Consider the following 16,374-nt stretch of genomic DNA (forward strand, 5'->3'; position numbering starts at 1 on the left):
ATTTCCATTCCACTCCATTCCAGACACAATACCTGCTGAGATCAGTTGCATTGTTTTTTTTAACCAGGGCAGCAGTTTTCAGATTACATTATGTGCTTACATAATTGCAAAAGGGTTCTCGGCTGTTGTAGACAGAAGTGGCTGAAGAAACACTTGAAATTCATGCTTTTTGGTCTAAACGTCATACCCAAATTAAAAGTGGTACAGCTCCCATATACTTTGACACTCAGGGGTATGCCTGATATCATTGGAAAGGAAACATTCTCAAGTTTTGGTTACAAGTGTCAGAGTGATTCTAGGCCTTACTGACACAGAGTTACAGAGGCTAGAATGGAAATTTTTTATTTCTGTCCAAGTTATAAATCTGTAAAATTGTTAAAATACACTGCTGTAAACACATCTGACAGGTGACTGACAACACAGCATTAGCCACGTCTCAGCTTACTACAGAAAAAAATTCAGAAGCTAAAAGACTCAAAAATGGATTTTATATGAATTCTTTTCTACAAATATGTCTGTGCGTTTTTTTATTTCTATTTGAAAAGTGCAAATAAAAAAGCCAAAAAACTACAAAATACAACACTTCTCAAATACACAAACAAACCCACATCAATCACCTTTCCAATGATATCAGGCATACCCCTGAGTGTCAAAGTATATGGGAGCTGTACCACTTTTAATTTGGGTATGACGTTTAGACCAAAAAGCATGAATTTCAAGTGTTTCTTCAGCCACTTCTTTCTACAACAGTCGAGAACCCTTTTGCAATTATGTAAGCAAATAATGTAATCTGAAAACTGCTGCCCTGGTTAAAAAAACAAAACAACTGATCTCAGCAGGTATTGTGTCTGGAATGGAGTGGAATGGAAATTTCTAAGTGACCCCAAACTTTTGACCGGTAGTGTATATATATATATATATATATATATATATTAGGGGTGGGGGAAAAAAATCGATACAGCATAGTATCACGATATTTTCCGTGGCAATACTGTATCGATACACAGACGGCAAGTATTGATGTGTTGGTCAGTTTATCTGCTTGACAATCCCATTTTGCAGCAATAAAATTGAAGTGACATGAACAAACAGAGAAATGTATCTTTTTAGATAAAAACAGATGTTGACAAAGTTTTCTTTTGGGGACATAATTTGAAATTGGGAAAAATTTGAAGTTGGAAAAAAGGTAATAAATTACAATATATCGCAGAATATTGCAATATCTTTAAAATCGCAATAATATTATTATAAGTATCGTGATTATATCGTATCGTGAGGCCTCTGGTGATTCCCACCCCTAATATATATGTTATTATTCTTTGAGAAGCAAATTGAAGGGATCCATCTAAAAACCCTCCCTCTCCTTCAACAACTACAGTCGATATGGCTCTGTGCAAAACAAACAGCAGACACATCTGTTTGCACAGCAGTGAATATGTTCAACTGTTTGAATGGAAACGGATTCTTAGTGTTTTAAACTGGGGTTTCCCTTGCAACAGACAATGAAACATTCATCAGTTTGTCATCAAAGGGTGTCTTATGTAACCAAAAACATCACCATGCACCAAGAAGCATTACTTCAGCCTGCTGAATGCAGATTTACAAAACCACTTGACAACGAGAAGTTCGAAAAGAGAACAGCTAATGCGTTTTTAAAGCAAGTTCTACACAATGTATGGCTAACAATGAAAAATTCACTCTCATAACTCAATAATTCCAGCATCCCAATCATCCAAGTCTTGTTTAATCTAACACAAACTGTCATTATACAGGCAACCGCATTCTATTTTTCATAATACATATGCCAAACCAAACTCAGCTTACTTCAACATGCCAGAGCTTGATCATTCAATTCAATTGGATAATGTACAGACATCATGTTACCCATGATGCTCGCACATGAGAGGCCAGTGTTTTTGACATTACACTTGGAAAAACATATCAGACCAGCCTGAGCCCATCTGTCCCTGTTTGTGGCATAGCAGCTCCTGATAGAGTAGGTGTGAAGTCCAGGTATTAACACATGTGCACAAAACACTGTGTAACAAAGCAAACTCAAGGTTTAAGAAAGAGAACTCCACACAATACTATAAGTTAGAAAAGCAGCCAGCTTTCTGTCCAGTCAATGTTATTATGTCCCATGATAAAATAGTTCCACATTATAAGTGCAAAATAGAAAACTGATTAAAGCAGTCTGAAGCTTCTCGGTTCTTTACATCCTAAACTTTTTATATACCAATGCAGCTGCATCAGTTGTTAGGGATGATTGTGAACTCAAAAGTAATTATATTATTGATAGATGCAAACTAATTTGCAATTGCTGGGATGCCATAACCATAACAACTAAATATAATGAAACACATTACCAAATAGGGGTGAACGATTCAGAAAATGTCACGATTCAATTCAATATTGATTTTCAGGCTCAAGATTCGATTCAAAATCGATTTTCGATTCTTGATCAAAAAAAACATTCACAGCATGTAAATGTAGTTACTTTTCCCATGTGATTGCAATAGACATACAATTTAAAAAAATATTAAAAAATATGAATAGATTTTTGGAATTCTATGAATCGATTTTGAATCGGTAGAGCTTGAATCGCGATTCGAATGTTCCACTCAGCAACATTAATATGAGAAAATGTGAGCATGACATTTAGTCGTGCAGCAGTGCTCATTAGCGAGGCCAAACAAACAGGACCACGCCTCTGGCCCACACAAAGACCACTTTGTGAGCCACCCCGGGCCACAAGTGTAGCAGCAAACGCAGAGTTCAAGGCAACGGAAATGAAAGGTTAAAAAAGAACTGAAAGTGGAGCAGAATGAGAAAGGGGGATGGTTAAACTGAATGTCTACATTAGTGTAGCAGACCACTAACCACTGATGATTTTCCATTTTTAAACTACTTTTGTCACAGTCAAACAATGGCAAAATGAATCAAATTAAAAGCTTGAATGTTCTGATTCAAATTAAATGAGAAAAATAACAGGAATTAAACCTCTAAGAAAACCAACGAAAAAAACTAAACTTGTTGCCTACCTCAAGGTCGTCCAGTGATCGTGCCAGGCTGAGACGTTTGGCAGAGCGGCGTTTAGAGGCACGGGCAACACCCATACCCCAAAACCTGGAGCCCTATGAGAATAAAGGAGAAACAGATTAGCAAAAACACAACTACCAATACTATAAACGGCATAATCAACACCCTTATCCTTGTACTATTAGTAGTTTATTGTGGTTTTGATCTTGCATACGGCTTATTTGAACTAATGGTCGGCCAACACTACTGAGTCCAAGTTACTGTAATTCAATTAAAATCAATTACATTCAATTGCATTGTAATTGATAGTCTTGAAACTCCTTGAAAATGCATCTTGCTAAAAGTTTGAAAAACTAAAAAGGTAAAAAAGAGAAGTTGTAATAAACAGTTGTTCAATTCAAATAAAAGAAGAAATGCTATGCATACATCACATATTAGTTGTATCCTTTTTCATCTACTTAAAAGTTAAATTCAAAAACATTAAGAATGTGTTATGACTGACTCTGAAATAATGAAATGATATTACAAGACATAAAGTGTTTGTGTGCACTTTTTGTCTTAAGACCCAAAAGATGATAGTTATTCATAAAGTGTATGAGAAAATGAAAACACTATTACCAAAAATGACAACTGAGCGGTGAATTTGAGGTTAGTCAGTTGAAGTAGATTGTCTGGAAAGCTCAGAGATTGTCTACTAGATTTGACAGCTACTAAAGCTTCTGCATTTACATATAACGGGGGTCATCATGACACACAGTTCTGTCTAACAACATGCAGATTTAAAGTTAACCTGAAATACTACAGCCCCGTTTCAAAATTTAATTTTATCTAATTTCACTAACTGTCAAACCACAAGACCATAAGAGATCAGACGGAACCTCCATGGTTTTCTAACTATCACTTTTAGAAAAGTTTCACCAGCCACCCCTATTCTTATGATTGGAGAGGCTGTGTCTAATGTTCGAACGCGAGTTTAAAAATTGCAGATAATTACCACTGCATGACATGGTCTCTACCCTGTAATTTGCTTGGCTTCCTGCGCAAGATTGTCTCCTTTCTGATCTAATGCAGGCTGGGGGACAAGAACACAATCTGATTTATAAACACAGCTAAATACTTTGCTAAAATAAGGTTGAAAACACCAATAAATGCTGTAAATGGAAGTTCAAAAACTATAGATTTTGTAGCTGACTTGGACATAACCTAAAATGCCCAGAATTTTATTTTTAGCTACCGGTATTTACAAAAACATTTTTGCCTACATGTCAACTAACTGCATTGATCCCCATGGCTGAAATAAATATATTCAAAGATAATGCATACACATAATTGATTTTCTGAGGCAGCCTCATTTTTGTGACTATATGGATACACAGGGCCATCTTGTGGGCAGAGAGGACAGTAATGTAAAAAAACAAAATCAGTTTCCCTCTCTGCATGTTTATGACAATGACGGCATTCACTTTAAAACAGGTGTTTTCGGATATTTCAATTCACACTCAGCACCAATTGACTCTTGAAAAAAGTGGTATTGTATTTCATTTTAGGTGCCACCAAAGTCAGGCTCACACCCTCTCAGTGTCTGGAAACTCAACTCCATCACACCATTTAATACTTCCTGTGTAGCTGTGTTAAACATGAATGAAGTACAGAAACAGATGTCTTACTGGGACTGTGCTTACAATGGGACTATTTAATGTCACTGTGTGTAAGGATTTCTCATTAACACATGGCTAAGAAATTACCTGCGAGGAAACAGTATATGTGAGCAAAACTTTGCCCTAGTATTCAAAATCCGATAATAGCCTACCTAAAAATAAAAAATACACAAAACCAAGTTTTCAGGTAACGTAAATAGTCATGGGTAAAATATTTTCACCTATAATCAAAACATTAGCAATCCATACCTTTTCACATATTCAAACTGCAGCAGAGATGGCAGAGTATCTCCTGTTGTTTTTTGTAAGCTGGTTCCCCTCATTGTTGCAAAGCAGTAACAAAAAATTGCATTGACTGACCAGTCACTAAAGCAATTCATTCAGACAGAATAAGAATAATATATTTATTCTGCTGCACAAAATTATATTTGTCTTGTCAGAATTCCCAAAACTTTGCCTTTGTTGTAATTAATTATCAAATTGTTTTTCACCTCTTCAGGCTTCTAAAAATAAAATACAAGACCAAAAAAAAAAAGAAAAAGAATAGTCCTATGTCACGCAACAATTGAAAAACGTCTCTGAGTGGGGAAACGGCTTTTCTGGTTAGCTTTTTACAATGGCAGATCCCGATAGATACTGCTGGACCAAGTCTCTCCGCAACCTGCTGAAGTCACCTACGACGATGGGGTTCGGATTGTAAATGAACACTGTACAGAAACTATCATAGACTTCAATGGTAGAAGCTAGCTCTAGCCGTTCGCAGTTTCGCGGGTACGGTAAACGTTTCTATGGTAACAGCAAGTTGGACCAATCAGAAACATTGCTGTTACGCTTAGGATTGTGGGTAGTGTAGTTTTTCTCCATAAGAAAGCGGATAAAACATGTTTTTCTTAAAGTGCTCATATTATTGCTCATTTTAGGTTGTACTAGAATAGGTTTATGTGGTTTAATTTTCAGAAAACACCATATATTTGTTGTACTGCACATTGCTGCAACTCCTCTTTTCACCCTGTGTGTTGAGCTCTCTGTTTTAGCTACAGAGTGAGACATCTCACTTCTGTTCCACCTTTGTTGGGAGTTGCACATGCGCAGTAAGTACTGCTAGCTAGTCAGTTGCAGAGTATGAGCATAGACAGTCCAGTTAATGGACAAAGCGACGCTGTAGACTTCCCACGGAGACCAGTGAAGTCTATTAGAAGCACTTTTCCGGTGATGGCTGAGCGTTACTGCGCAGCCTCAAACTGAGCTTGAAGACTAGATGTGACGTGAGCAACGTGTCTGAAAGTTGTAAGTCTTCTGGTAGCTGTGCCATGAGAAATCTCAATCTTTCCCAATCTTGCAGAGACGGAGAGCGTAGGTATATGTAAGGAGATAACATAGGCACAAGCTAATTATTGCTAACTAAAATGCTAGGTAACATTAGTAATTAAACTTAAACAGCTAATGTAAGTCGAAACTGCCTGCAAGCTTCTCCTGTACTATACGGTAATTTGTGTACTATGAGACAGAAAGTTGCGTGGTTATGACACAATCGTTGGACTATTTTTATAAAAACGTCTGCTACGGGGCTATAACGTGAGATACAAGGTAATGGAGCCATTAATAAATTATTTTTTTTATAGAAATAAACAATGGACAAATGAGTCTTTAAACGCTTCTAATGTAAAGTTATTCGCTGTCAAAGTGACGCCAAAAAGAATGGCAGTCAATGGAATGCTAACGGCAGGTGATGGCTTATTAGCATCAAAATGGCTCCATAGGATGTACGCCCCCTTGAGTATGAGGGAGTGCCACGGTAGCAGCTAGGCGAGCATTATAACGTGTGTTACAAAGTGACGCACGTTCGTCACGGAATTAAAGGCTGTACTACAATAGAGCTGTTTGGAGCAGTTTGTGAACAGTGTTTTCTGTTGGAGATGGTAAGTCCCTTTGGGGTGGACTTTGGGCTTTTTCACTTTGTAAACCTATAATGTGCACAAAAAGATAACACAATAAAGGAAAGGGGAAAAGCCAAAAAGCATAATATGAGCACTTTAAAACAAGGTTGATTTCATACAGACTTCTAGCTTCCACAGGACAACGTAGCTCGTGGTCAGTCTACCTCGGATGGTTTAGACATTATGGCTAATAATCTAAAATCTAAAATGGAGAAAGGGACTGTTGACCGGAAGTTCTGTTCCCTACTCTGCGTTCAGGAAGCAGGAAGTGTGACATAGGCCTATTGTTTAGTTGAACTGGTTACAAACAGACTACAGGTTTTAAATGCTGCAGATTTTAGTTATTTTTTTTGTGGAAAAGTTTCTTACTTACATTTTTGGTACCACCATCTTTCCTCTGTTTCTCTCTCTGTTCAAGAAGCTTTTTGGTCCATTCCTCTCTGGGAGGGAGCATCATGACCTCTGCTGAGCAGTACCTGTCTGAGGGGATCTGGCTCATGGGGGGTGGCAGGTTATTTGTGCTAGTGCTAACGCTAACACTGGAGGCCCAGTTGTTGGTCACCTGAGGGTCTGGTTCACCACTCAGGACTTTAGGCCACTTTGGCTTTGAGAACCACCTTTGGCTACCTCTGAGAGGGTCTCCAAAGACACTTGCTTTTTTACCAAAAGGCAGAGGAGGTGGTGGTGGGGGCTTAAACTGGAACTCCAGCCTGGGTGGGGGACCTCCATAAAAGCTGTGAAGAGAATCAGGGCCAGGTAGTGACTCTGAAAGGGAATGTGTGCTGGCACTGTTCTCTGGATTCAGGTTTTGGCCCTTCTTGGAGAGGTTTATTGGGGTGAGGTCTTTAGCCATGGGATAATCCCATGGACAGCTGGGGAGGTGGGCCCCAGGGTGGTTTCGGATTGCAGAAGGGAAATCCCTGTCCGCTCTCTCCTCAGGGGGCGACGCATTTCCAATTCCACTGTCCCCGTTGCTGCTGGCGCTGCCTTGCTTGCCTGTGCTGTCGTTCTCCTTGGCTTGCTGCTGAGCCTCCATGTCCAGTTTGACGCGAAGCCTCTCCACAGCCTCCCCCATGTCACTGTACAGGACTGTGACAAAGTGAAGGACGTCTGGTGGAGTCTGAGGAAATTCCAGGCAGCCCAAGGCATCTGGATCTGGAGTGCAGTCGAAGCCAAAGCGTCCTGCAATGCCTACATGGTCCTCGTGGTTTCCCAGCTCTGGGTCGATGAAGAAAACATGGCAGGAGGCCCGCAGAGGACCATCCTCTGGTACACGGCCATTGATTACGTGTGCTGTAGTGACCAGGCACAAAAAACGAGGGTCTTCAGCGCACACAGCCCCTAAAACCAGGTTCTCAGCAGGAAAGGCTGCCAAAACAGCTCCTGCGTCGTCACAAAGTCGGATGCAGTCAAACATGATCTTCATCATCACCAGAGTATGAGTAGTCTGCTCTGTTCCCAACAGTCGTATTCGCTCCCGAATGGCTTTTAAACAGTCCTCCTCCGATTCTGTAGTGTTTAAAATCAGCTCTGTGGAGCTCAGGTAGCCCACCACCAAGGTCATGTTTAACACACTCCAGTCTGAATTGGCTTCTTCTGGGTCTGTAAACACAGAGTCTGTGTCCCCCACTTTGGAAGTTTCCTCATTTTGCTGCTCAGCTAAAGAGTTCCACTTTTGTGACCATTGTGACATATCAGGCTCTGACACCGGCCTCTGTCTGGTGCTGATAGCAGGATTTGAGTTAAAGGAGGAATTGCTTGAATCATATGAGATAGTGCGGAGAACACCTGCCTTTTGGAAAATACCATTTTTCTGGCCAATCCCAAATTTTGCATCATTAAGAATGGGGTTCCCCATGATTCGGCTTGCAGCATGCACCACCAACCGCAAGGGTCCTTTGCAGCTGCCAATCAACTGCACCACAGTCTCATGCAAAGCAGCGGACACGTCAGTTTCGTTGATGGCCATGATGTGATCCCCCTGTTTGAGTCCCACCAGGTCAGCAGGGCTTCCCTCCAGGATGCCACTCAACAGACATGGCCTCTGCCCTGAAATAGTAAATCCATATCCTGCCCGACCACGGATGACCTCCACACCCCTCAGCTCACCGACTGCATTTAAATCCAGGCGCCTCCTTGCGCCCTCGGGCTGCCCCTGTATCCTCATCTTTGTTGTAGGGCGCTGTGAGAGCCAGTGTGTGGGAACTGAAACACTTGCAAGTTGCCAACACTATTGTGTTGTTGTCATCCTACAGTTACACAAAGTGGGCAAAAACAGGAAGAAAATTGAAAAGCAATTTGTTTTCCATGCATGAAATTATACTACATAAGAACAGATTTATCACCAGATTATCACACAGAATTGCAGAATAATTCAGTTGTCCATCAGCTTTCAATAGAGACATGTTGTGGTGAAATACTAATTTGAAGCATTATACTAGGGCTGCAACACTTATTTCATTATTACTTAATCTGTCAAAATCTTTACCAATGAATTGAGTATGGTCTTGTCAAAATAGTGAAAAACACCCATCACAGTTTCCTGATATTATGTCTTAACAGCAAAAGCTTTGCCATCAAAAACCATTTGAGTTTAAATAAAGCAGGACATATTCACTTTTGAGAGGCTGTTACCAGCTAATTTAGGCTCTTCTGCTCAAAAACTGACCTTAACAATTAATCAATCATCAAAATTGTAGCTATTTAATTTCCTGGTGATCAACTAATTGATTAATCGACTATTTGTTTCAGCTCTACATTACACAGTTTAATCATGTGAAGTTATTATGTTATACTTAAATAATAATTACATAATTACAAATACACTTTATAATACATCGTTTAAAGCAAACAAAAATAAGAGTAAGTAAATTCTAAATCAAATTAAACACTACTATCAATCTTATTTTAGCAATTATCTGTCAGAGATTAGACAGACATCTTTTATGGCCAAACACAGCTTGCAAAGTATCCACCCCTCCACCCACTCCCCCAAAACAGAATGCCAGCTGGCTCCCTACTCACCAACACCACTTTAATCACAACCAGACTCTTTAGTTTCGGTCAACCAATGTTTTTAAATGTTCCAATACTCTACTAACCACAAAAGTTAAACACTTTCATAACCGGAAACACCTGACGAAGACCTGTGGCTTCTTTATTTTGTACCAGTTATAAAAATAAAAAGATATATAGTTTAAACCATAGAACCGATGTTACGCTCGCACTTAATTTATCAGAAACTATCACCACAACGAGGCTGTGTGAGGAATAACTTTTTAAGTTACCTTTTCCAGGGGTAAAAAGTTCCACAAAAACTGCCAACGATTACATTCACGCTACTGCACGTCCAAACGTTTCCATTTTTTACATTACACGTCCATTTTTTTTAAATAATTCAAAGCACTATTTCCCTGTTGTGATTCAGTAGTCCATATGGAAACGCGGCGAGAGCACCACGACCGCCCTCCACTCATCCACCGCGGCGGAGATCACAAAGCGTCTTTCATTGTAACCATGACAGCGTAACGTCTCTAGAACATGTGACGTCCCCTTCTGGCCAATCACCACGCCTGTCATGTTCAATATTCAAACGATTGGAGCGACGCTATTGGCTGATATTGATGACAGTTGACGGTGTTTATTTTTCGCTAAAGTAAATCACATTAAACGTATAGAGTTTTTTTTAAGTAAGCAACGCCATGTAAATGTAGGAAAACTGGGATTGAAACCACTTTGTAAGCTATATAATTATCCCGGAAACATGCCACGGTTGAGCACGTTGTATTTAAAAAAACGCACAGCAAACATTCATTCACGCATTTACAGATGCGTTCTCAGTATAAAAGAAACACAATTATTTATAATACATATATAAATGTAAGTCTTACCCATATGGTTTCGCTATTACTGCTGTACTCTTTAATACACTTTACAAGTGGATCGCCCCCTGGCTCTTCCACACTGGAGCAGCAGCACTTGAGTGTGGCTGCATGGTCTGTCAATACCACTCTGGTCAAAGGGCTGCAACGGACATGGTTTTACTGCACGTGTTCAGCCTACACCTTTACAGAAAAGAGGAAATGACTGACAGTCATTTCATGAAAGATAAATAATTATAAATAGTCTACTGCTACTTGCCATGAAGCAACTGTTTAGTTTTTAATGTAGTTTTTGATAACATCAAGATAATATTTGGTTGACATCTTGAACAAACAGTATTGCTTTTTCATGAAGCAGTGACTTCCATGGAGTTTGTGTAGTGTTTGATGGAACTAGCCTAATCCCCAGTTTCTTCAAATCCTTTTAAAATAGACACAACGGCAAATGCCTTAACATTTTTCTCTATCAGGCCTTAATTACCTTCTGTGTATTTTGCATTTCAATAATTCCTCTGCAGTAACAATTAAAAGACAATAAATAAGAGACTGTGTGTTGTTTTATTCAGCAGAAATGCAAATAAGAACAGGACATTTTTGCATATTAAAGTAAAAAAACACAATGCCACCCATGATTAAACTATATGTTATTGTTTGTCCATAGTCACAATTTGAAGTTGGATATGAATAGAAGAATGAGTCAGTGGACTCAATATTTGTCTGATTTTTATTTATTTACTAAATAAGATTCACCTTGAAAGTTATCATCAGTTGAAAGCAGGAAGTACCTTCATTATAAGAAGCTCATGTTTTCACATCAGTATAATATTGTATAATCAAGGTTTAGAAGCAATTCTGTCTCACGTGGGACCAGCATGTTTTTGTCAATACTGGCTGTGCTGCTATTGAGCACAAAAGGGACATGTTTGAGGGCTGCGATTTGTGTTGGTTATGTTGCCATTTGTTGACAGATTCCTTCCAATTACTTCAATAATAGCAGGGATTATTGCCTCATCTTCTGGTTCATAATGCAAATTGTCCTGTTTTGGTATCAAACGTTGCAATTTGTAATTATCCTGGCACAGTGAAAAAATGAAGTGACAAAATAACTGTTTTGCTAGCCTGTTGTTCCCCAAGTGACAGCTGATACAGCTATCCCTACAATGAAAGCTCACAATGGGGCCTGATACACGTTAGATTCTAAAGTGCCAGCATATGTCATAATGGTTATTAACAATGGTCATCTTCCATTAACGATATTCAGGCTGATGACACATTAAACAATCGTAACAGCATATTTTTTTACCTCTATATGCCACCTCTGCACTGATAGGAGTTACACTGTGTCATAGGCTATGCAAAACGATAAACCTTGTCAATTAAAAATGTTCCATGTCGAACTGAAATCCAAAATAAATATGCTTTATTCTTGCTTCAACGAGGCTATAGGCGAGGCAAGACCATAATCTCTCCCAGACAACTATAACTCTCACATGTCATGGCTTCACTGGATCTTTGACCCCACTTTGACTCCATGATGCTGACATGGCAGAGGGAGGCTGGATCATCTTCTCCAGAAGGTTCATCATACGTTCCTGCAGCTGCAGACACTGGACCTGGAGGAGGTTCTGTTGATGCATGACTCGACGGACCTCCCTGCATGTCTCCTCTATGGCCCGGCTCGACCTTTTTTGTTGCTGGAACATGGCCTGCATCACCCGCAGTTTCTTTCTCTTCATGGACAGGTGCTTGTTGGCATGTCTTTTTCTGGCTGAAGTAGGGTGAGAGCTGGAGAACAGAGAATGGACCTTTTAGAGCAGGCAGTGACTTGTAATAGATCAGATCACCTCAGGGTGCAAGAGCTCATTGTTAGTCCTTCAATCTAATAGTTAGTTTACATCACTAACCTCTCCCAAAGCTAGAATCATACAAGTATTATAATGAAAAAGGCTTAATAAACTAATTTAATTGGTTGGGGTGCCCTTGTGGCTCAGCTGGTTGAGTGTGCGCCCCATGTACAGGGGCTTAGTCCTTGCCGCAGCAGCCCGGGGTTCAAGTCCAACCCGTGGCCCTTTGCTGCTTGTCGTTCCCCTGCTTTTCCTGTCTTCATCTGTCCTATTAAATAAAGGCCAAAAATGCCAACATCTTTTTTTTTTTAACTAATTGAATTGGCACTTATGTATACAGAAGCCAAAATGCAGTAACTGCATATTAAGTCAAAATATTAAGACCAGATGAACCAGATAGACATAAAGTATATGTTATGTCATATATGTACAGTATAAAAAAAAAGCTACCAGCTACTAAACACAGCTAAACACCGAACCAAACAGTCAACTACACAGCTAAGCAAAAGCAAGAGAGCCAAAAGTTAAAGCTAGCTGAATATATCCACATCTAGGTAAATGTACTTACTTTCCCCCACCTTTTCATTACTACAAAATACAGTTAAACACCAAACCAAATAGTAAACTACACAGCTGACGCTAGAGCAAGAGAGCCAAATCCAGCTAAAGCTAGCTGAAGATAACCACGGCTAATCTTTAGCCTAAAGGTAAAATATTTTTCATGTTTCCTGTAATTGAAACATATAAATATTGATGCAATAGCATTATATTATATACAATTTACTTTGTTATCCCACGTAAATAAGGCCACAGTTATATCCAGTGATGGAGAATAAAAAAACAGCTAAACTACTCCTGCTAAAAACTATAGCCTAGCTTAGCAGAGTAGCCTAACTATCATCCCTAACCAGCTCTATGACAACTGAGCAACTTGTGGACTGAAAGTTGACCTTGAGTTTTTGCCAAAAGTTTTTGGCATTCTCTTCTTCAAAAATATATATTATCATTGACACAAAATTAATATATTCTTAATTTGAATGCGTATCCTAAAAACATGTATTCTAGAAACTAATTTTGATTTCTTGACAATATTATTATTATTATTATGATGATGATGCATGTATACATGCAACAAGAAACACAACATGATCAAGTAAAGACCTGAAGGGCATTTAGTCAGCTGAAACTGAACAACTTTAGGTGGATTGCTTCCCTGACACAATAGAATACAAAGGTCAGTTTATCAAACTGTTATTACCTTTATCAGTGACATACACACACCAACACAATGTTTGTTTCGTCTAGTTCCTTTTACCTGGAGCCCAGTGTGTGCTCACTGTCAGAGCTCAAAGAGTCCAGCTCTTGTTTTATCTCCATCTCATCTGAGGAGCCTGTGTACTCTGGCAGAAATCCCAGCATGCCCTCCTCTGACTGGGGCACCAGGTTGTCTGTTGACTGGGAGGAAGTGGAGGGACCTGCAACAGAGGCCTGGAACTCCAGAGAGGTCACCCGCCCGTTCTCCAGCGGCTTGGAGAGGATCTTCTCAATGGCCTTATAATACGGCCAGTCCGGCGTCTCCCCACTTTCACCAGCTACAGTTTTCAGTCGCCTGTTGGATCAAAAATAGATGTTTAAAGTCATGCAGCAACAGCTGGAGTTTGAAGTCATACCTTTAACTGGACATTTGGATCTGGTGCACTTGCCTGTACTGAAATGACATGTTGGTGATTTTCATCTTGATCTCCTCTTTGAAACGCTGCTCTCCAGTCAGCTGGAAAAACCTCTGGGACATCTTCTCGTAAACCTTGGCGTTCCTCTTGCTCATTTTCAATTCGTTGTGGTGTTCCTCCCACACGTACAGGAGGGCTTTCATTTCACCGTCAGTCCAGTTCGGGGCCCGCCTGTGTTTCTCACTGTGACCTGCCATGAGGTAGCTGAAACCGTCCTCTGTTGCCATTTTTTAAATGCTTTCTCTTGGCCTGTGCTGGCTGGGTTTGCAGAAACAGGATCTTTAGTGGGTGAATTTGAAAGTCTTTTACTGTGCTAAGAGCTGTGATGAATCTGCAGTGAGGGAGTGATACATGCAAGCAGGCACACACACCGTCCTGCCTGTGCCCTTCCCCCTAGCCTAGCTGAAAGAGGACTCAAAATGGGGCCTAAGGCGGGAGAGGAATCCGGTTAAAAGCTTTTAGTGGTGCGTGATGTCACCGTGACATCAAGTTGCCTTGGTAACGGCGAAAGGTGGTACTTTATTTTCCCTCCCTCTCCTCTAACCACTCCCATCCACCTCCTTTCCCTTCTTCACTGCTCCACTGGTAGCACAAAAAGCTTTTAGCTGAAAGGCAGCAGTGTGAGTGCATGAGATTGCTGACAGCTTTGAAATATGAGCCTCTGGGGAGAGAAAAAAAAAGGCGAGCTGAGGGTATGTTTCCCTGGCAACAAGGCACTGGATTTGGTCGTCAGCCAACACACTGCTCCATTTAAAAGCTTTTAATAATAGACAAATCATTTTGAAAAGGGGAGAGGGAGGATTAGCTTTATCTGGCATGATGTAGAAGAGAGAAAACACTTCCAGTCAGCAGTTTAGACCTAAAAGGCAAAAGCAAAAATCTTTCACTGAAAAACTGGGAAACACTGTGTTCGGGAGGAAATAACAGGGGGGGGAGACACATAGGCACCCCTGCAACCGAATACAAAATGCTGACTGCTCTGTAATCTGTAATCAGCTTTCTATTCGCAGCCTGGGGTTGTAGACAATGGACCCCTGCAGGAAGGGTTTCTCTGACCAGTTGGAGACCCCTCCCCCATTTAGTTCTCAGCAAGGGGCGGATCTTTGTCTACTCCCATCTCAAGCACCCTAATCTACCATATTCTGTGCAGTTATTTCCCCTTGTCTCCTGCTCCATTTCTTTCTACTTGCCTGTTAGCACCTATTTTTTTTTTTTTTTAAAGAATATTAGTCCATCAAAACCACACTGTCTTTTACACAAATACATGGACTGTAAAAACCCAATTCCCCTTTTCCATTGAGCATTTTGCCTCCTGATTTGTCTTTCCATGTCTTTCCACTTATTTACTTTTGACTCCCCAAAATGTGCAGATGTGGTAATGCACTAAAACACAAGCCCACCCTCACTTCATCTTCAAAGGTGCCACTAGTTGTTGTCAGTCCAGCTTAACTCAGTTCTGGCCTGATTAGACCCTTAACCCATCTGCTCCGCAGTAACCTGACAGGCGGCCGGTGCATTTTCATACTAAATTGGCCGCTTTGCCCAATCCATCACATCTGTCACTTAAGACAAACGTTTTAAGCTCCGCCGTTACAGAAGTTGAAGGGCAAATGAAAGTTGTCGTGAAAGTTTTTTTGTGTGTGATTGTTTTTCCACCAGTGTGCATAAAGGACTGCGTCTCAAAAAGTAAATACATTTGATTGGTCTTTTGGGTATGGGTTCATATTTATCGCTTTACCGACTTCCTGAAGGTAACATTTTTTTTTGCAGGGTTGTGATTGTTGCCTATGGCTCAGCGTTAAGCAGGGTAGGTAGGTATTTCACATTGTTTTAAATAAGACATTAAGTGAGACTTAAATGCATTATTTTTAAATAAATAGTCACTGACATACTAACCCTTGCCTATTTCAACATCGTGAGTAAATCCTCTTGCTGGGGACCACTATAATTGTGTTTAACTATCTCCGTACATTTTCTCATTCATTAAGGTGGAAGTAATCCGGGCTACTAATCCAGGAGCCAGACTAATCTACAGATAAACTGGTTACGCGCCGCTCATTTCTTGAAGTAATGTGGGTGATCTGTAAAATCACACAACATTGTATAATTTAACTATATGACAAGACTAATCAGGATCTATTTTCCAGGAGCCTTTTATAAATTTCCACATGATGAAAGAAAATGTCTCGATAACTAATTATCTACAACACAGTAATCTTTGCAAAAAAGCGAATGCGACCACTGTAGTTTTAAGATGGCCATTGCTATAATTCTTTATGGAAAGT

The 16,374-nt window shown here is 40.0% G+C and overlaps 2 protein-coding genes across 4 annotated transcripts in view; both read right to left on the reverse strand.

Moving 5' to 3' along the window:
- rgs12a (regulator of G protein signaling 12a) overlaps window positions 1-10,586 on the reverse strand; it is a 42,079-nt gene extending 31,493 nt beyond the window's left edge. For 2 of the 3 annotated variants that reach the window (XM_028606229.1, XM_028606227.1), the window contains exons 1-3: window positions 9,922-10,103; window positions 7,008-8,883; window positions 3,042-3,134 (exon numbers count right to left, since the gene is read on the reverse strand). In XM_028606229.1, coding sequence (XP_028462030.1) covers window positions 3,042-3,134; window positions 7,008-8,801 — 1,887 coding nt within the window. In that variant the 5' untranslated portion in view covers window positions 8,802-8,883; window positions 9,922-10,103. Of the gene's footprint in view, window positions 1-3,041; window positions 3,135-7,007; window positions 8,884-9,921; window positions 10,104-10,524 lie in introns of those variants that run through there. The other variant, XM_028606228.1, reaches the window with a different exon arrangement.
- A 561-nt stretch (window positions 10,587-11,147) lies between these two features.
- Window positions 11,148-14,518, reverse strand: msantd1 (Myb/SANT-like DNA-binding domain containing 1). Its single transcript, XM_028564524.1, has 3 exons — window positions 14,063-14,518; window positions 13,675-13,968; window positions 11,148-12,300 (listed from the first exon to the last, which is right to left on the reverse strand). The coding sequence occupies exons 1-3, from the start codon at window positions 14,314-14,316 to the stop codon at window positions 12,009-12,011; spliced, it is 840 nt and encodes a 279-aa protein (XP_028420325.1). The 5' UTR covers window positions 14,317-14,518; the 3' UTR covers window positions 11,148-12,008.
- Between the last annotated feature and the right edge of the window lie 1,856 nt (window positions 14,519-16,374).

The sequence above is a fragment of the Perca flavescens genome, chromosome 19 (assembly GCF_004354835.1).
Source record: "Perca flavescens isolate YP-PL-M2 chromosome 19, PFLA_1.0, whole genome shotgun sequence".
NCBI classification, from domain to species: domain Eukaryota; kingdom Metazoa; phylum Chordata; class Actinopteri; order Perciformes; family Percidae; genus Perca; species Perca flavescens.